The 20587-nt window shown below is 39.0% G+C and overlaps 1 protein-coding gene across 1 annotated transcript in view; it reads right to left on the bottom strand.

Moving 5' to 3' along the window:
• Positions 1-521: 521 nt before the first annotated feature.
• ENPEP (glutamyl aminopeptidase) overlaps positions 522-20587 on the bottom strand; it is a 73929-nt gene continuing 53863 nt past the window's right edge. Inside the window, exons 12-20 of the mRNA XM_046655661.1 lie at positions 19741-19877; positions 19564-19619; positions 13203-13353; positions 12129-12202; positions 11914-12018; positions 11655-11825; positions 9666-9806; positions 2360-2438; positions 522-1324 (exon numbers count right to left, since the gene is read on the bottom strand). Of these exons, the coding sequence (XP_046511617.1) occupies positions 1172-1324; positions 2360-2438; positions 9666-9806; positions 11655-11825; positions 11914-12018; positions 12129-12202; positions 13203-13353; positions 19564-19619; positions 19741-19877 (1067 nt within the window). The 3' untranslated portion in view covers positions 522-1171. The remainder of the gene's footprint in view (positions 1325-2359; positions 2439-9665; positions 9807-11654; positions 11826-11913; positions 12019-12128; positions 12203-13202; positions 13354-19563; positions 19620-19740; positions 19878-20587) is intronic.

The raw sequence follows: 20587 nt of genomic DNA, 5'->3' as shown, positions 1-20587 counted from the left end.
AGCCATATTAAACATTTTCTTGCCACCAGCTTCGACGAAATTGACGTCTTTAATCAAGTCGCGAATATAAATTTGATCAGTGCTACTTTATACGGATTGGGATCTAAGGGTTTATACATAAAAGTTCTCTATAAGAAGACAGATCCTCAGATATGCAGAGTCATGCTGGAGACATCCATGGGTTTCCTCATTTCACACTTAGATTGCTAGGTGAGGTCAAAGCTAAATTCTAATTCCATTTAGTTTTATGGAATAATCAGCCTTCTCTCTTTCCAGACCAGTTTCCAATTATTTAGCCTTTTTTCTTTAAAATCCATGGAGCAGAGTTAAGCACTATCTTGCCTCTAATTTCATAGCATATTTGAAGGAGCTTTGTAAGGAATGGAACCAGATGAGAGAGTAGCAAGCATGAAGAAGGCTGGGTTCCTGAATGATACCTGTATCATGCTCGGTCATCTGGGGAACACTGCAGTCATTAGTATTCAAGAGTAAAGTGACACTGGGAAACAATATATTTTTTTCAAGTAATCATTCAATTTTATTTTTAAAAGGAGAGGAGAGTTCTCTTGTTGATTTTATAAGAGCAAAGGCAACAGTCAGCCATTTCTTTGGCTAATTCATGCTATCCTTGAGTAAAATTTAAGTCCGGGTTGCTTTGGTAGGATTTAAAGGAGTAAGACATATGTGAATAAACTGATATTAGATCTGTGTAATTCTGAATAATAAAATAAAGATTAAGATGGTAAGATTGGTCCCTCAAGTACTGGTATTTAAACTTTAAAAATCAATCAGGAGAGAAGATTAAGTCCCGTTTCTTTGGTACTAAAAATGTACAGCTAAGACCAAATTGTTCTATTTTCACAGATTTAAGACACAAAGTATGATATTTAAAGACATTAAAATGGCTATTAACTTCTCTTCAGTTTGTAAAGAATCTTCTATGAAGTACACTTAGAAGAAATCCCTGAGTACATTAACTACTCTATGAGTATCTTCCTTCATAAACAAAGAGGAATTGTTTGAAAGCTTTGCAAGACACATGAGTAAACACAATGCTTAGCAACAGCGGTATCTATGCATAACGCTTCCTCCATAGCTGGTAAATTAGGCCACCAACTGCTTAATAGGAGAACAATAGATTCACAAAATTAAAATCCGATGTTTGAACACATTAACCATTCCTAGATAAATCAAGAAACCATTGTTTTATGGCATCTCTATTTTGTTTTAGCCACTCGATGTTGTTTCTGACTGTTTCCAACACTTGCTCCCTCGGTTGTTCTCCTGCTCCAGCTTCTGGATATTTTTTGAAAAAGCTCTCCATCTATAAAAGAGAAGGAAATAAGAAAGTCATTTTAAGCCCAATAATTCTTCAAGAATTTCATTTTCAAACTGAATTTGTTTTCTTCTTCCCTGGACATTCAGTGTCACTGCGCGACACTGAGATACATCTCTCGGGGCATCATTTCGTTTCAGCCCGTCCCTCAGATTGGCGATGATGACCCAGGACTTTTGGATGCCCGGAGCATGTCAAGCCTTGAGGCTCTGACATACTGGGGAAGGAGGGCCACAAACTAGCAGCTGGCATGTCCATATCTGCTTCTGCTCATTTCTCTATTTTCTGTGCATTCCCCAAGCTGTTCCTGGAAAAATCTGGTCTGTGGAATGATGGCTTTGCTTAGCCTTTAACTCCAGGAGTCTGGAGTATTTTAATATACTTTCAGTTCACTTATTATGGACTCATAAAAAGTCTCTGTTACAATTGGTTCTATACTACCCTTTCCCTCCGAAGCCCTCCACCAAACTCAACCATTGTATCATCTGCTATTTACAAAAATAAGAATTAGTTTGTTTCTTAAGACACAGAAGAATGTTAACATTCCAACATCTAATACACATACATTGAAAATTCATACAATCTCTATGTATCTACATTAATGGACATTTTTCCTCCCTGGCAATTGAGATCTTTGAAACCTGAAAGATTTGGGTTTAGTTTTGAAACTCCAAGACTATGAATTCTGAAAGGAATCAAATCTCAACCAGCTTATTCCAGGGTTACATTTACCAGGATAGAGGAGACACTGCGCTGGTAAATGGGGTGGACGCGTGGCACCTTCCAAGCTGCCCAAGGCCTTCCTTTTCTCAGATTTGAAACTTTGTTTCTTGGTTATTTTTATTTTTTTTTCAGTTTATAAAAAAGTAGGTGCATATTTAATTAGATATAAGAATTATTTTTTATCCTTGTCTTCTGTGAGCTGAATAGAGAAAATACCATTTCTACTTTTTTTAAAAAGAAGTTTAACTCTGTTTCTTCCTAGACAAATAGACAAACCAATAGAGAAATTTATCTTCATACCTGCCAGAGCTGTAGCTCCGTGTTGAATGGCTCTGCTATCGTGACGATTCTGCCAAGGTATCTGTCATTGATCGTGTATCTGAAGAGAAGTTGAGGGTAGTATAAGTACCCAGAACTTTACATCTTTTCTCTAGATGCATACATTTTATTTTGTGGGTTTTTTTAAAAAGTAATTTTCAAAGTAAGCAAATAAACACATTTAATTTGAACTAATTCTATCCAGGAGACATTCTTAGTAAATTCTGCACTTCTTCTTGTAAGTTTCACACCCCTTTCCCAGCTGTGGCAGATGCTTGTTGTATTCCCCAAATCTGTCCTCCTTTCTTCCCACACACAGGAGAACCCAGCTAGAGTCCCTCACAGCTGGGTGCAGACGGGGACCCAGTTCCTACGGATGGAACAGGAGCAGAAGTGCTAGGTTCAACTTCCGGCTCCTTCTGTGAATACAGGGAAACTGCTTGCGTAGACTTCCTGTTTTTGTCTCCCTCCCTCCAAATTTCAACCACACAGACGGGATAAGGTCCTAGGCCTCATGGAGCAGAACACCCTCATAAGCTGGAATGCTCCTTTGAGGAGCCTAACCTGAGTGAGAAATTATACTTATGTCCGTTACGTGGCTGCTTTTCTGTGTTTCTGTTACAGCAGAGCGGCTGCATCCCCTCTGTCTTAACTAATACTCTATGCATCTTCCTGCAGGGACAGAAATGTGCATATAGGCTATTTTTTCTGCTTTCAAAAAGCTTTATTAGCTACTTGCATATTTGGGTTATGGTATATATCAGCCTGGCTAAGCAAAGGCACTTGAAGCCAAGTGCAAAGTGGATTTTAGAGATGCTGTTCTATTCCTGTCCCTTTTGCATCTTATCTCTTACAGAGCAAGAATCAGAAATTTCCTTACAGACCAAAGGATTGTGATACAGGTAAAAATCTCATCACAACTAATCATAGTGCAAGAAAACAAACATAAAAAAATTAGGTATAATATGATCTGTTGGAATGTTGGGGAGGAATAAAAGAAAATATGCTGCTATATAAAGAAGTAACAAACGAGCAGGAGGAGAAACTTGACATTTAAAAATTATCACACAACACAAGCAGAAGCCACAAGGATAAAAAGTGATAGTTTGTTGCATACATATTTTTAAAAGTTTTAGACTAAAAAAAGAACTGCCATAAAATTAAAAGTCAAAATGTATTATTTAGTTGTAATAAAGAGCAAATATTTTCACTATAGAAAGAAGCCTGATGAATTGGTAAGATGGAGAAATATGCCAACATGAAATTAACAAAGGAATGAATCAGGAGTTACAGAAGAAATAGAAAGAAAATGTACCAATGGGAAAAAGTTGCAATGTTCTAATAATTAACCATGATCTTCAGTGTGCTAGGTCCAGTGCTCACTATTTCACAGATTACGTTGACTATTCCATGTCCTTTCATCCTTCATGTCTTCAGTCCTTATCCAAAATGTAAGCCTCTGAGGCATCTACTCTCAATTCTCTCCCGGTAATGTGTATACTTCCTTGCCTCTGACTCAGCCTCCTAGATTTCTCCAATTCTCGAACCCGTCCACCTAGCTCTCTGGAACTATCCCTTTATAGGGAATATTACTTCTCATTTGGAAAATTTTTATTTTCCCACATCCTTTGTAACACCAGGTCAGAAGTGGAGTGAGGGTGCTCATGCCCCCCATGGCTGCTTCCAGGCCTTTCTTCCTCCACTCTCTGAAAACCTCTGTTCCTTCCGGTTATTCTCCCTGTTCTCATTTATGATACACTTTGGCGCCTGACTCCTAGTGTTCCTCTCTACTCCAGCTGTGATTTCAAGGGCCACATGGATGACCCATAGAACATCTTAGCTCCTGTAGTTTCTCGACCTCCTCATGTCCAATGACATTTTCTCCATTCTACCTCTGCCGCTAATTCCTGTGGGCATACCTTGTGACCATCCACAAGTACTGTGCCTCTAAAACTATTAATTTATGCCCCCTCCATGACATAATTTACCTTTCAGTTTCCACTATGACCATTCTTTGACTTTATCTGGATTTCTGGCCCATTGATCATCCCCACCCCTACTTTCTCCTGGACCATCAGGTTTCCCTTTTCTTTCACTTATTTCCTTATATAGTTTAGATCCCATGGTCTACCATTTTCAATCACATTTGCAAGCCCTAAACTTCCTTATTTTTAATAATTTGTGTCTGGCATAACTCCGTGACTCTTGGATGAAATTACCTGCCCATTTTCTCTGTGTTTGTACCAAGTGGCCAAGGTCTGTCAGGGGAGGTCACCCAACTTTCCCCGTATTCTTTCACTATAAATTCATGGATATCAATCTTAAGTGGGCCCTCCACGCTGACAATCCTCCACATTCCCCTGACCAACTCATTCTCTTCCTCTTTGAATTGCCTTTTTCAAGTGTTTTCACTCTCTTACCATCTCCAAACACTCTCCCCCTCTTCCCTTCCTCTCCACAAATATGACCTTGCATTGAATTCACAGAGAAAATACACAGTAGCTCCAACACCTTTTAGCTTACAAACACACAAATATACTTATTTTCCTCCTATTACCTGCGCTTTGGTTTCTATTTCTCTTCACTTTATTAAAAACTTTACTTAAAAAAAATCTTTTTTTCTGTCTCACATTAAACTTCTCATTCTTCACTGAATCTTTCTCATTAACTTTTAAATATGCTAAAGATATTTAAAATATCTTGCATATAAAAAAAGAAAGAAATCCTCGCCTTGATCTGACATTTTCCCTCCTAATATCCTTTCTCCCACTTCCCCATTCATAGCCAAACTTTTCAAGAGATTTCTCTACATTTCTTGTCTCCATCTCCTCATGACTGACTCATCTATTGATTTGCTTCAATTTGGGTTCTGCCCCCATCACTCTAGTGGAAAACTTTCTAGTAGTTACCAGTAACTTTTATGTCAATAAATCTAATGGGCATTTTTTAGTCTTTGATTTACTCAAAGCTTAAGTAGCATTTGACAAGGGACTATAACCTCCTTGAAAGAATTTCCATTTTAACATCTCAAAAGAGACTCAGAGGCATCATATATACCAAACTGAACTCACTGCTCTCCTTCTGCAAACTTTATCTTTTCTAGGGATCCAGGCATTATTCTTGTCACCTCACTTTCGTCTCCCATTTCTAATCTACCACCAAGTTCTAATTGTTGTTCTTATCTCTTCATCTTCACTGTCACATCCATAGTCCAATCCACCACTCTCATTTGCTGGGACTACGGCAATAGCTCTCTAACTGCTTTTCTCAAATTCTCTCTGACCCCCATCTAGGTCTATGCTTTACCTTACCACCAGAGCTTTCTTTTCCAAGTAAAATTGATCCTTTCACTTTCTTACTTAAAACCCTTTAGTGACTTATCATTGCTCATAGAACAAAAGCCCAAATCTTAAGTGAACCTGCAAAGCTAGATCCTTATCTTTCTGCTTTTCTGATAGTAGGCATTCAGCCAGGAATGCTTCACTTCTTGTTCACGTAGTTGATGCCTACCCCTCCTTCAGAACTCAGCCATTGCTTCCTTAGGGGAAGCCTTTACTCCCAACTTCTCTTGACTTGGTCAGTGCCCCCGTGACCCTCTTTCATCGTGCTCTGAACCTCTTCTATTAGTGGTTATTACAGTTGTACGTGTACATGTACATGTGTGATTCTTTACTTAATATTGGTCTCCATCACTAGACTTCTAAGCTCCATGAGGACAGAGAACCAGATCTGTTTCTCCTTATTGTTGTATCTTAATGCCAAGCATAGTGCCTACCACACAATAGATGCACCACAGTATTTATTGGATGAAAGACTTATAATTTAAAATGAGACAGTAGTTTTCATCTATTGCATTGACAAGGATCTTAAAAATGGCAACACTAAGTATGGGCAAGGGTTGGAAAAATAGACAAAGTTATTAGTGAAATTTTTTCTGGAGGGAATTTCTGCAACATTCATCAGAAATCTCAAAAGTGAACACATCCTTTAACACAGCAGTATTACTTCTAGCATTATCTGTATCCTATGGAAATGTCAAGGACATTCAAAAAGAACAAAGAGATCCAGTTTCAAAGATGTTCGTCACTACATTATTTTTATAGTGGAAAGTTCAGAACAATTCTATTATCCAACAGATGGAGATTGGCTAAATAAGATGCACCTGTACGCTGAAACATGAATGAGCATGAAAAATAACATTGAAGAAGTACACTGAACGTCATGAAAAGACATCCTCAACACGAGGCGATGTGAAAAAAATCAGGTTATAAAACAAAATGTATAACAAGGTCCCATTTCTATAAATAAATACATAAACAGAAAAATGACTCGGGGAAAAACAGTAATGTGACAACAGGAGTTATTTCTAGGTTGTGGGATTATGAGTCATTTTTTACCTTTATTTTTGCTTATCTGTATTTTGTGCAAAACAGTACATACCCATTTTATAAGGAGAAAATGGGAATTTAAAAAAGGAAATCACACTAAGTTGCTATTGAAAGATATATTTGGGAACTAGCAATGAATAGATTGAATAGAGACTGCAATACCCATATAAATACTAGAAAAATGTAAGAACAAAATATGTTCATCCCAAGAACCAATATTATATCAAGTGCAGCATTTAAGAGGAAATATGATGTATATTTATCTTACTGATTACTTTTAAAATGAAAATAAGGGCTTAATTATATGAAATATTTTGAAAAATAATTATATGAATCATTTTCTTGGACTTAATAGTTTCATAAGAATTATTACGTTATCCAAAAGAAATTATTTTGATGCACACAAACTTTTAATGAAGTGCTTATTAAATTATTTTGTTTATGAAGTAGTGTTTAAATGGTCTCAGTCATGTCCCATTGACTTAATTTTTCATCCGTAGTCATAAATTAAAATCTAACTTTATCACCCCACACTACTGACTTATTGAGTACACTCAGTGTAACAGTTTCATCGAAGGGTTTAGTGGAATAAACAAAAAAGCAAAGAATAATTTCTGAAGCATGTTTGGAACTTTGTGGTTAAGTCTCAAACTGGAAAGAACATTAGTGGTGTAGCCATGAGTTGTCATAAAAATCACATGACAACACCTTTGTAAAAAAGCAGCTTAAGTATTTTAGGATGACAATAAATTATTCAGAAATGGAGGCAGTAAAACCGCTCATTCGGAAATCTGGAACACATTCAAGGGTTTGGAAATATTCGGATAAAGCTTGGCTCATTTCTGTTTAATTTGTCTTATACAGTTTTAATGGGTAAATTCTATTTATTTAAACTAATCATAGTTAATATTGGGTGTTTTTTTGGTGTGTCTGACATGTGGTTATTATGCAATTTTATGTTTGAGGCTATTTGAAATAATACCTCATGAGAAATAGATCATTAGACTATGAAGAAATATTAAAAGACTTGGACAAGGGTTTTGGAACTACCACTGGAAATAGTTTATCAATTTATTTTTCTTGAAAAAAATTCAGTATTAGATCTAACAGATTTATTTTAAGGCCTGATGTTTATGACTTTTATGCCAAGATAACATCTGTTTTTTTCTACTTCTTAATTTTTTTTTTTTTGAGGAAGATTGGCCCTGAGCTAACATCTGTGCCCATCTTCCTCTATTTTATAAGTGGGGCACCTGCCACAGCATGACTTGATGAGTGGTGCATTGGTCCATGTCTGGGATCCAAACCAGTGAACCCCAGGCGGCCAAAGTGGAGTGCGTGAACCTAACCACTATACCACCGGGCCAGCCCTTTACTTCTTAATTTTTTAAGACATATGACAATGAACTAATTTTTACAAATGAAAAGTGCATTTCAACAGCCATTCAAATAGGCCTTGAGAAATACTCTATTTAATAAACAATAAGGTAATAGCCATTTTATTATACAAAATGAACATTATTTACTTATCTTCTCACAATAATTCAGAAGTAAGCACTATTCATCTCCATAGGTTTCTTGCAGCAAATACCAAAAAAATGTTTTATAGTCTTTTCAATTAAAACAAAATATGCATAAAGGTCATTAGGCATATATCTTTCATAAGGGAAGGTATTATCTTGAATAATGTGAATCGTTTCTGCTGGGCAACAATAGGTTCTCAATAGGTAGATTTATTAATTCTAAACTAAGCATTTCATTGAAACAATTATACACACACGAACAAAACATCACACACACACACACACACACATGTGAGTGCCTATCAATCTTCATAGAGATGGATGAACAGTTACACTGAATTGTTGCAAGAATAGGAAAGGCAAACATTTATTACAAATAGGCAAAAACAATGTAGGGTGTCTTGATTGAGAGCTAGAGATATATCTGGATCTCAAAAGGATGAGAAATGTGAATGAACGGAATGGCACTCGGGTGAATTGTAGGGCAGGAAAGAGAACAGAAAGCAGTTATCATTGCAGTGAGTATTTCTGATAAGGCAGGCCATCGTTGTCAACCGGGCGGTGCTGATGGGGAGACGAGCGCTTAGGAGGGGATGACAGAGGCTATTTCCTGGTGTGGGGATTACAAATGGTAAAGACGTTTTGATCAATATTTACACATTTACTTGGGACATATAATCTATGTTCTATTTTATACTCTTTCAAAGAAATATCTTTTTAATGGTAACAAGCATTACATTTAGAAGATCAGGACCAAGAATAGCAATATTTCTTCTAAATGGGGTTGAAGAGATAAGAAATTTGGGGAACTCTCTTTCATGGATTTGCTCTTCTCTTGGCCTTGCCATTTTCAATTTTAAAACTGCTATTGCCTGGGAAATAGTTTTCTTTTACGAACTTTTCAAAATACCTAAAGTTTAATTATCTGATCAGAAGAGACAAAAGTTCTCATCCATATAAGCTCAGTAAGATAACAGGGCTCTAATTTGAGCCCAGGTCCAGGAATTCTCATTTAGTTTTCATTAAACATTAATTGAGAACTAAATATGTGCCTGGGCTTAGGGTAGGTACTAGCACAACAGGCAGAATTGTATTAACTTGTTTTAACCAAATTAAAAATAATGCGATTTAGGCGTCTCTCCAGATCCCAGAATTCTATACATCACTTGGAAACGACACTTTCCAGAACAGGAATTACACCAAAAATTAACTAGTATATTGCTTCCCAAGAAGGAAAATACCACAATACTTTACCTCTGATAATAGCCATTTCAGATACTGTATACGTGTCAGAGAAAGCAAAGCAAAGAGAAAAAGAAAGAACTTGTAGATGGTATCAAACAAAGAGAACAACAAACCATTATCTGATCAGCCCACCTGTTGACCAGATAGTCCCAGTTGAGCTGTATCCAGTTCCAGGCCATGCTCTTCCCATAGCTGTTATATGAGATATATCGGATGACTGTGAACACATCCTGAGTTTTAATAACGCTTGAGTCCTTGAGCAAATCCAAATACCTAAGAGAAGTCAAACAGAAAGACAATTCAAAATGAACTTTCAGTGTTCACCCTTAGCTAAATTCCAGTAGTAATTTTCATTCCAGTAATTCAATTCCTGAGGCACCAGCTGACAAAGTTAATTAAATATGATAAATGATAAGACACAATTTAAAATTTCCTAAAATATTTAACCGTTGGTAGAGAACAACCTATGATTCTGAGGACTAATGAAATGTAAATTACAGGAACATTTAAAAATGGAAATATTTTGGAAGTACTAAAAACAATTTTAACTTTGAAAATATTCATTGCATTTATCAAATAGAAGCATTTTACCCACTTACCTGTTACCCCACTGCGCTAAAGGAGCCAGTAAATTAAGGGAAAGTATGTATATTCTTACTTTCTATAGGATAACAGTTGTCTTATTTGCTCTTCCCTAGATTGTAAGAAACAATCTTCTAATGTAAGATTAGATTAGTTGTCTATAATTATACTACAATGCAAATAAGTCCAAGATAAATTAAGTGACCAAGTCAATAGATTTTTATTAAATTTACGCCACGGCTGTACCTAGAGTGAATATCTTGATATGCTCTAGACCATTGAACTTCCAGACTGCACTGGAGTGGTGGGCCCCTGAATTTTTGCGCAATTTATCTTTTACTCTCTAGTTCACAAGAGTATTAGCAAGGCATCTAAGTACTTGCTAATTTTCTCATTGGATACAATCAGCACAGTGCTGTCAAAGTAATGGATCGATGTGATGTTTTGTGGAATGTCAAGATGATCAAGTTCTTGATAGACTGTCTTAGGGCAGCAAGCAGGAAAACTGACATACCGCCCTGAGGCAAGATGATGAAGGTGTATTGTTGGCCCTGCCAGGTAAAATCAAACTGCTTCTGGTAATCCTTCCAAATTGGTTATTGCATTGTGAGTTACTATTTACTTTCTGCCTCTCCCACAAACCTATAAGTTTCCCAAGGAGAGATGTCACGTCTTATTCATCTTTATTGCCACAAACTATATAGAAAGGACATCATAAGTGTTGGTTAAATGTAAATAGCTCAGAAACCATAACTAAGCAAAAAATGAATTAAGGCAGAAGCTAGATGATTTGGGGCATAGGCATGGAGTGGGAGAAGATTCACAGATGGGCTTCAAGCAGTCTTTGTACCTTCTGAGCGGAATGTAAATACATTTTCTGTGTGTGTTTGCATATGGTGGCAGACACTCCTCCATGGACAGGGACCAGTTTTGTTCTGGGTTTGAGTCAGGGTTTCCTTGATCCTAGGGAAAGTAGACTCCTACCCCAGCCTCCGAATCATGACTGGTCCAAATCACCAAAGGAATTCAAGTTCATCCCAGTCAGCAAATGATCAAGTGGTAGATCGGAGTATGACCCAGAATGATCAAGTGTGACCCAGGTCTGGATTATGAGGGGAAGTGGAGATAGTTGACTCTTAGCACAAAAGACAGAGCCTTGCGAGGAGGAGCTCTTTTGCTCCTGTCCTTCCTCCATTGAACATCTTTGTGTGAAGACAAAATGTCTTCAGCTCTGGAAATTGTGAGACATCCACCATGTTGAGGATGGCAGAACAGAAAGAGAAAGAGCCTAGGTCCTCGACGAAAATGTTGAACTCGTGCACACCACTGAAAACTGCCTCCCTCCAGAATTTTTTCACATGAGGTTACGTTTCTTTATTGTTTAAGCCACTCTTACATGGACATTTTGTTTCTTACAGGGAAAATAATTTTTAATAGATTTTCTTGGAAATATGTCATAGTTTAATTAGCATCTTACAGAGACTGAAACATAAACCATCAAATACCTTTCATATAAGTAGGAAGAAAGCTCCAATTTACCTTGACAAAAGAGTAACATTCCTCACTGATGCTAACCCATACAGCAGTTTTTCTTTTTCTTGAGCTAGTGAAGTTTCCTGGTATTGATCAAGAGTATAGTTCCACGAAGTCTCATTGCCAGAGGTCTGCATTCCGTACCGATATACCAGAAGCCTGAGATTTACAGGAAGCCTAGAAGAAGAAACAGTGTTTCAGAGATTTTAATTTCTCTTTTCTCAGTTTAAATTCTCCTAGGACTGAAAACAGGGTGAAGAGTTACCTTGCAGTCCCGCTCAGCCACTCCTGAAATAACTGGGAAGCATTGCCCAAGGCTTCTCTATCTTGCATCCTGCACGCGAGCCCTAGCACAGAGGCACGGAGCAACCTGAGAAAACAGACACACACAAAGCTGGGACCTGGAGCACTTTTCAACACATCTTAAAACACACAAACAGATATTAAAGGAATATTAGTTTTAAAAAGGTAGGAAATAACTTTGTGACGTGGTCTCCAGTGTCAGTCCATCCCAGAGAATCGGCAAGGGGCTTCACTTGACCTTGGAAGTAGTCCTGAAATAAAAGCACCGTTTACAATGAGTGATATTTACTATTTATCAACCGCCTCCCATTTATTATAATCTACAGCCCCTGTTGCAATCTTTTTTCCTATTAGTTCAGAGAGTCTGGAGCCTGTGCTTAGGAAAGTGATGTGTTCAGTTCTTATCACATTGCAATTTTGCTTTAGTCCTGAAAATAAGGACATACTGGATCATTCTCTAATGTCTTATAAAACTTTGGGTGAGCCTCTTTTAACCTCCACTTCTGACTTAACATCTGTAATAGAGTAACATCTGACATACTGCACTAAGAAGATTGCTCAGATTTGATGAAATAATACTAATGATAACTAATACTTGTATATTGCCTGAGGATTTACAAAGGATGTTTATATTAAATGATCCTCATGTCTCATTACCACAGACAGCCAAGTGCTGACGTTCCTACTGTACAAAGGAAATTAAGACTCACAAATATTAAATCATTTGTCTAAGTTCTTTGACTTAGTAAGTGGAAGAGATAGAGATTTGAATCCAGAATTTGTTTAAAATTACAAGTGACCTGCAAAGTGCTATAGAAATCACAAAATAAAGTATTTAGAATGACTATCTTATAATAAAATCTCAACATGGAAATAACAGCAGAAAGAACAAGGAAATACATTTTGGTAAGAAGAAACTTGTGTTAACATAGGCAAATTCATTAAAAATAGGATTTGTTAGTACCTATAGTTTAAAATGCTGTCTATTTGTAATAAATATTAATTATCATATTCTAACACTAAATTTACCTTTAAGTGGTATACTGAACCAGAAATACTGATACATTTGAAGTTGAAAAAAAAATAGATAGCATTCTTTTGCTTTGACTAGTCAAGTCATTGTGCTTTGTTTCGATTTCTCTTGGCAGGCACAGATGCTTTTGCATCTCCCAGGAACTCCTTCTCTCAGAAATCTTCCTAATCTGCTAATGGCTGAACATTTGCTTTCAGAGGACACAGCATCAACATCACCTCAATCAAAGGGTATACTTCGTTATCATCTTCAAACATGCTGATGATATAGGTTATAGCTGAAATGACTCTCTGCCATGGTAAATAGTCCTGTTCCATTTTGAGATATCTGGTCAAGTTCAGAGCCACTTTATAGTCTAGAAGTTGAGCTCTAAAAAAGAAAAAAACACCCACAGTTGATTAAAAACCATAGACTAGTTTCCATTTGACTGAAAGCACTAATATGGAGATCATAGAATTCGATGTTAATGAGAATCCTTCTATTAAACAATTAAGAAAATGCATTTACTGTTGAGGGCCAATCAAAGTAATTTGTTCACAACGATGTGATTCCATCCATTCAATAGTAAAGGGGAAGACAGAACATTAAGATGTACATTTGAAAAATCGCTGTGGCAAAATTGCAGATAAAACAAAAGCCATTTAGCTACATGTTAAATATTGATGAATAGAAACTTTTAAATTTTAGGTTCACAAGCTGATTATAACATAAAAGTGCACCATTATAAGTATATCTTATTGAAATTATTTATATTTGATATGAAGAGGAAAGGTGCACAACAGTACTCATGACTCACGAATGCTTAAAACATCTCATTGAACTTATATTTCCCATTAAAACATTTCCTTATTTGTACATTTCCCAACAATATTAATAAATAAAAATGGCTTTTGTTCCTTCAGAAAATTTGAAGTTGCTATTGACATTTCAAAGTTTAAAGAACACAATTCTTCCCCCTTAGGAGGGATTCCAGAACTTTTTGAAATAATGTTTCAGAAATCTGTTATGCTTCAAATTTTAGCCTAGATTTTGGAAAGAATCTTAGACAGGAATCCTGTCTTTCCAAATTACATTTTAAAAGTTTAAATTAGAAAATAAATTTTAAATTATTGAATTAGTAATACTGATGCATTGAGTGCTATTATGTTTGAGGTCATTTTGTGAGTGAAGAATAGTTTAATTACATCTTGACTTCTCCCCTAAGAGTTTGACTAGAGGGTGACTAGTGTTGGAGAGATAGATAAGAATAAAACCCTTTGGCATCATATGATTTGCACTAATGAGATACAGTGCAGAGTTTGTTTTCAGTTCAAAGAGCTGATTTCTCCTATTTTCTCAGTTCCTGATCGCATTTAGAAGGATTTATATTTTGGAGCATTCGGTCTCCCTTAATAAGAGTATAAATAATATTGAGAAATGGAGTGTTTTGTTGAGAATGTTTGTTTGCTAAGTAAAAATTGCAGAATTTTGTGTTGACGTCTGAAACTAGAGCATTTTCTCATTTTAATGATTCTCTGTTTTCCCAGGTGGATAAAGCAACAACTCTGTCCAGTCCGTATTTTCTTAGGATGCGCATGAAGAATAGTTGTTGCTCTGAGGATCAAGTTAACAAAGAGGCTAATGAAAATTCGGGAAGAATGACAGATAATTTAGTCAGCAACCAAGTGGGCTGCAAATTTTTGGTAGGTGAGAACACTAGAAGGAGTGGGTCTTAGTTAGAAGTGCCAGAAGAACTGGCCAATTGGGCAGCATAAGTAGAAATACGGAGTGAATCGAGGATTCAATGGTTAGAGGCCTTGATGAAATACTACTATATATTCAAATGTTGAAAACTCAATATCATGTCCTAGTGCCTTGTTTTTCCAACACGGTTGATAGCTATGCAGTAGTTCTATTTTGCTACCACTTATTTTCTTTAAGTCTGAGTAATATGGTCAGAACACAGGACCAGGAGTGAATTTTTGCTGGTAATATTATAGGAATCATATTTTGAGAATTAAGCGGATGCACTTTTCAATTGCCACAAATCGTGTTAGTCTGAACCTCCCACCCACTGAACCAGTGGTAGGTATCATTCAGAACCATGATTCTCAAATTTGAGCATATATCAGCAACACCTGGACAGCTTGTTAAATCACACACTCTGGGACCCCACTCCCAGAGTTTCTGATTCAGCAGGTCTAGAGTAGGACCTAAGAATTTGCATTTCTCACAAGTTCCGAGGCACCATTGATACTGCTGGGACCATATGTGAAGAACTGGTTTTTAGAACAAAGACATCTAGGATGCCCTTCCCAGATCTCCTTACAAGTGCTGTGTTGACTCACAGCTGCCACCTTCTTCAGAGAGCAGCCCTTGGCCAAACACATTCAACTTGCCTAAGAGGTTATGCAACCCCTCCCCCGGCCATTAATTGTCTGATTCAGGAATGCAACAGACCAGCCTGCTTCCCTCAAGTTGGACCCACTCTGTGATACAATTCGTGGCTTCCCAGTGGAATCTGGCAAAGCTAGACTCCAGCCGAGACTATGTGGTTGCTCAGCCTTTTCCCCAGGCCCATCCTGCTTCTCACACCCTCTATTTCAAGAGAGTACTCTCTCACAAACCACAGTACAAGAAGCCCCATTTCAGACTCTGCTTCTAGGAAACCCAACCCAAGACAGCATCCTTACTCAACTGAGCCTCAAACTCCATTTGTTAAGTCCATGGACAAAAAGCAGCTCTGAAAGCCAGACGCAGTTGAGGATTTTCCTCGCTCAAAAATCTTCCATTTATATAATAAGAGCCAAGCCCAAGGGACTTAAATTATAGAATTTTCTTATAATCAATCGTGTAGAGAGGATGGAGGCTACAACGTCAAGAAAGTTGCCACCAAACTCGAGGGAGAAGAAGAGGACAGAGGTCCTATGAGGGAATTCTTGCTCTCCTGTCTTGGCTAAGGCACCAGGAGGTCGGGGAATCTTGTAACAAAAGGTTTGTTTCTGCATCTGGGTGTGATCTGGAAAGACTACATTGTCCTTCTTAGAGAGCGATGCACAGCGTCTCATCAAACTTGGGTCTTGAGGGGGACAGTAGGACATCCGAGAGAGGTGCTAGGTGGATGGAACTGACCCCGTGTGCTCGCATTCTTCAGCAAAGCCTTTAGATGGTACGAAGAGTTCTGGAAAGTTCCCATGTGTTTGGTCTCTCAATGTTAACTTGCCAATTAAATTCCAAATTCTGGCTTATGACAGTCTCTTTGCTCAACTAGAGCCCTTTTGGCATCTCTCTCCCTTCCCCTACTTCTCCCTTCTTTTAAGGGGCAGTCCGCGAGGGGGTGGGAAAAGTTCCTTATCCAGTCCTGTGTTGTGTTCTGGTCACCTCTGCAAACCCCTATACAGTGGTAGACCTGGTGTACCCAGAGGTCTGTAGTTGTGACGGGGCTGAGGTTCACTTGGTGGCCTTTATTTACTAGCCTGGTCCTCACCTTGGATATCATTGGAGCCAATGCTCCTTGAAGCCAGCCCTGGTGCTCTGGTGGTTAATATCGGCACTCTCCCTGCCACAGCCAGGGTTTGGACACGGCCACTCGCTTGCCCAAAAATTGGCCATGAAAACCCTACGAATAGCAGTGGAACATTGTCTGATACAGCACCGGAAGGTGAGAGGATGGAGCAAAAAGACAGGGCGGTTTAGGTGCCATTCTTCCCTCCCCCAGGGACTCCTGCCCCCACCCTGGGCCTGCTGGGCTGCACATTCTGCTTTCCCTTATGCTATTCCTCACCCCTCTTCTGGCTTTAGCACACAGTGGGCTGCAGAGCTCAATATAAGCTATTGAAAAGGAAAAAACCTGCAATAACAGGTAGACAAAAAAGGATTCTTTCTGTCTCAGTTTTGGTGAGACCCCCAAACCAGGCCCCTTGGCCTCCACTCTAAAGTAAGATGCAGGCCCACCAAATTGGGGCCAACATGGTCAGGAACGGGTTTTGGTGAGCCTTAGCTGATAACACACCACCAGCCTATGGCAGGGGTTGCAGATGCTGAGGGGAGAGAGACGGTTCAGAGAGGGTTTTCGGAGAGCACTGTGAATGCTCTCCCCTCACAGGGGACGGCAGGGCTGCAGAGGCTTTTCCCCTCACGTTAAGACTAGGAAAAGGGGCTTTAATGGGATCACCTGAAGAGATCTACCTGTGTATCCTGGAGTTTGGGGGCATACTGGCCTGGTGTCTGATACCCCGAGAAATCTAAAGGATGAGAGACCATGGTTGGTGACTGCTCTGGCCTCAGAGTGAAGAGATGGGACTGCATGGGGTGGCCCATCCCGGAGCAAAGGATACACAAATACTTCCTGTGGACCAGAAGTGGGTCAGAGGATTTCACTTGCCCACCTCAAGGGAGCTGCAAGAGAAAGACTCTCGGCAATGGGATGGACATGGGTGTCAAAAATCCCATGGAAACACCATACAGGGAAGAGTCAGTGTTAGGCATCTACGAAGTTCGGAGAGGACTGGAAGTGGACAGCACATCAGGCTCTTTCTTTCCCTCACCTCCTCTCCTGCCTGCTCTCCTTGCCTTCACGCTGGAGGAATCAGAGACGTGGGAGCTCCCCGCAGGGAAGTGGAGAGGAAACAGCACCTGTTCCCTCTGCAGGCAGCCGGCCTGAAGCCGCCTGAGTAGGGGCCGGGAGAAACTTCCAATGAGGGTGGAAACCTGGATGGTTTTACTGGGCTGGGCATGTAATGGACCTGAGACCACTTGGGAGACTCAAGTGCCTGGGTGAATTTTTATTCCTTGTCTGAGGTATTCACTCCAGTATTTACTCCTTATCTGGGTATTCCCTCTGGCGCAGTAAGAGTACTAAGTCTTCATATCTGGGTCAGGGGAGTCGAGAATACAGTTATTTTTAGATGTGCCCTTTTAGTCCTTCTAATTAGACATAATAGATACATTTCTTTCTGAACACCTGTGTGGAACTGTGTGAATTCTAATCCTACTACAAGCACCCATTTCAAGACACATTACTCCCTTTTTCCCCGTAAGGTTTCAGAGTGGTCAGGACCTGGCTCTGACCTGCACGCTGCTTGAGGAAGATCGTTGCTGAGCTAGCATCTGTGCCCATCTTCCTCTATTTTATGTGTGGGATGCTGCCACAGCATGGCTTATGAACAGTATGAGGTCCCACTCAGGATCTGAACCTGCGAACCCCAGGCCACGGAAGCGGAGAGTGCAAACTTAACCACTACGCCACCACGCTGGACCCAAGGTTTTTTATAGGGTGTTTAACCCTATAAATACCCATTAAAAAATGTCAAGAAGATTTTCTGACTTCCAGTACACTCTCTAGGAAGTCTGTGTGCAATAGATCTCCCACGCCTTTAGGGCTGATACACTGTCCCTCCAGCCAGGTAGTCAGCTCCTATTCAATGAGCACCTGCCATGGCCAGGCACAGCCCGGAACTGGGGATACAACGATTAGGCATGAGCTGCATGCCTACCTGCATGAAACTTACAGTTGGGTGCGTGGGGTGGTCAGTTAGTAAGTAATGACAACATAATACTGCGAGGAAATACAGAAGCGCATAGAGGTGCACCCAACTCAGACAAAGGGGCCACTGGAGGCATCCTGAGAAAGCAGCACCTCATTCTCTGTGCACTGCTTGTACCTAGGATGAGGGACTACAAAGCCAGCGAGACAAGTCAGCCCCCAGTCCTACCAAAGGGCCAGATTCAACAAACACCTATTGAATCAGCGATGTTAGGCTACCTGAAAACAACACCTCAGTGGTACTGTGGCTCCTCCTCCATGCCCCCAATCTACGTTGATCGTTTCTTCTAAGTGTACGTTACCTTCAGGCCATGAGAAGAAAAAAAAGTGAAATTTCCTAAATGGTACCTTAATTCTGATCAGTTCTAGAGCACCACGTGTCATTCTTCTTACCCCAAAGACCCAAACAAGATTTGATAACTCTAGCCATAAAAATCTTACAATGGGCTTGGGCTCACAGAACTGAGTTAATGAAACACATTGTTTTTCTTTTTATTAAATCAGATGATGAAGGTGTACTTTTGGGCATTTGCAAATGTCACTGCTAATCAGCCCAAGGCCTCTGATACCTACAAACACTACTCAAAGTCAATAGGGTAGGTGAGTTTTTGTACGTTAAGGGCTAATATCAGTGTTTTGGCTTTGAGGCTCATATGAACTTTAAAAAAAGAGTTAAGGAGGGGGCCAGCCCCATGGCCGAGTGGTTAAGTTCACTCACTCCGCTTTGGTGGCCCAGGGTTTCGCCAGGTCGGATCCTGGGCACAGACATGGCACCGCTCATCAGGCCATGCTGAGGTGGCGTCCCACATGCCGCAACTAGAAGGACCCACAACTAAAGTATACAACTATGTACTGGGGGGCTTTGGGGAGAAGGAAAAATAAAAAAGAAATAAAATCTTTAAAAAGAGAGTTAAGGAAAACAATAATGTTATAAATAGAAGCTTTGAATATTTTAAACCAAAATTAATTAACAAACTTTGTGGTAATTCATTCAAAAAAGATCTATGACAAAATCCACTGTATTTTAAATGATCTAGTCTCATTATGAAACCCACCTTGCCAAAGCAAAAGCATCATCAATAAAACTTGCACGATCAGCAGAAGAAAAGCCCTGGGAAGAGGAAGAAAAAGGTATGAAATGTGATTCTTAAAGCATGTTGAAAAAATTAATATCATTAAGATGCTGTTCTTAGAACAAAAATAAAACAATTCACAACCATTGCCTCTCTTACCTCGTGGTTGAGGGAAAGATTGGTAGCTATCCAGTCCCAAGTTGGTACTTCATAATTTACACGATAAAACCCAATATGATCTGGGTTTATTTTGAGAAAGCCATTTCCACTAGGATTAGAAGAATCCAAAGTGATTCCTGTGGTAGTAAATAAACACTAATGAGAAACATGTTTGCATATACTGTAAACACAGAGAAATTAGAGCCAGAGGGTAAAAAGAAAAGAAAGGAAAAGAAATATTAGCTCAAGGAGTCAAGGTTGATTTGGATCCAAAGCCCCAAAGCCTAATTCTTATTTAGTTGCCCAACTTTAGAATGTCACTGTAGTTCGTGAGCTAAAAAGAAATAAGGAATGTAAATAAGCATCCTGTAATTTGTGACTTATACTTCTTACTGGCAGAAGCTTGCCAAATGGGTAAAATAACTCTGTGCTTGTCAATCCTTCAACAAAAGAAAACAACACGTAAAGACAGAAGTCCACGCCTCCTGGGGGTAGTCCACACTGTTCTATTCATGATGGATTAATTCCACAAAGACTATTCCCTGTGGCCTGGGGAGGGGACAGAAGGGTCAATGCTTAAAGGAATACTTCATTAAAACCAACATTCGAATTGATGGAAATGGGTATTGCTAAGCAAAATAATGATTTGAGAATCAGTAATGCTTTTAAAATGCCGAGGGCTTCCCATAGAGCTGAAGTCCAAACGCAACGTTCTTGATGATATAATCTATTTCATACTCGCTCTTCCAATTTTATTTATCTTTGTAAAGTCTTCCACTACCTTATTTTGACTGATTATATCAATGCTTTTTCATCAGTGGGTTGACCACGTTAACTCTCTCACTAG

Source organism: Equus quagga, chromosome 3 (assembly GCF_021613505.1).
Source record: "Equus quagga isolate Etosha38 chromosome 3, UCLA_HA_Equagga_1.0, whole genome shotgun sequence".
Lineage (NCBI taxonomy): Eukaryota > Metazoa > Chordata > Mammalia > Perissodactyla > Equidae > Equus > Equus quagga.
The sequence above is the reverse complement of the archived record's forward strand: the minus strand, read 5'-3'. Positions and strand labels throughout refer to the sequence as shown.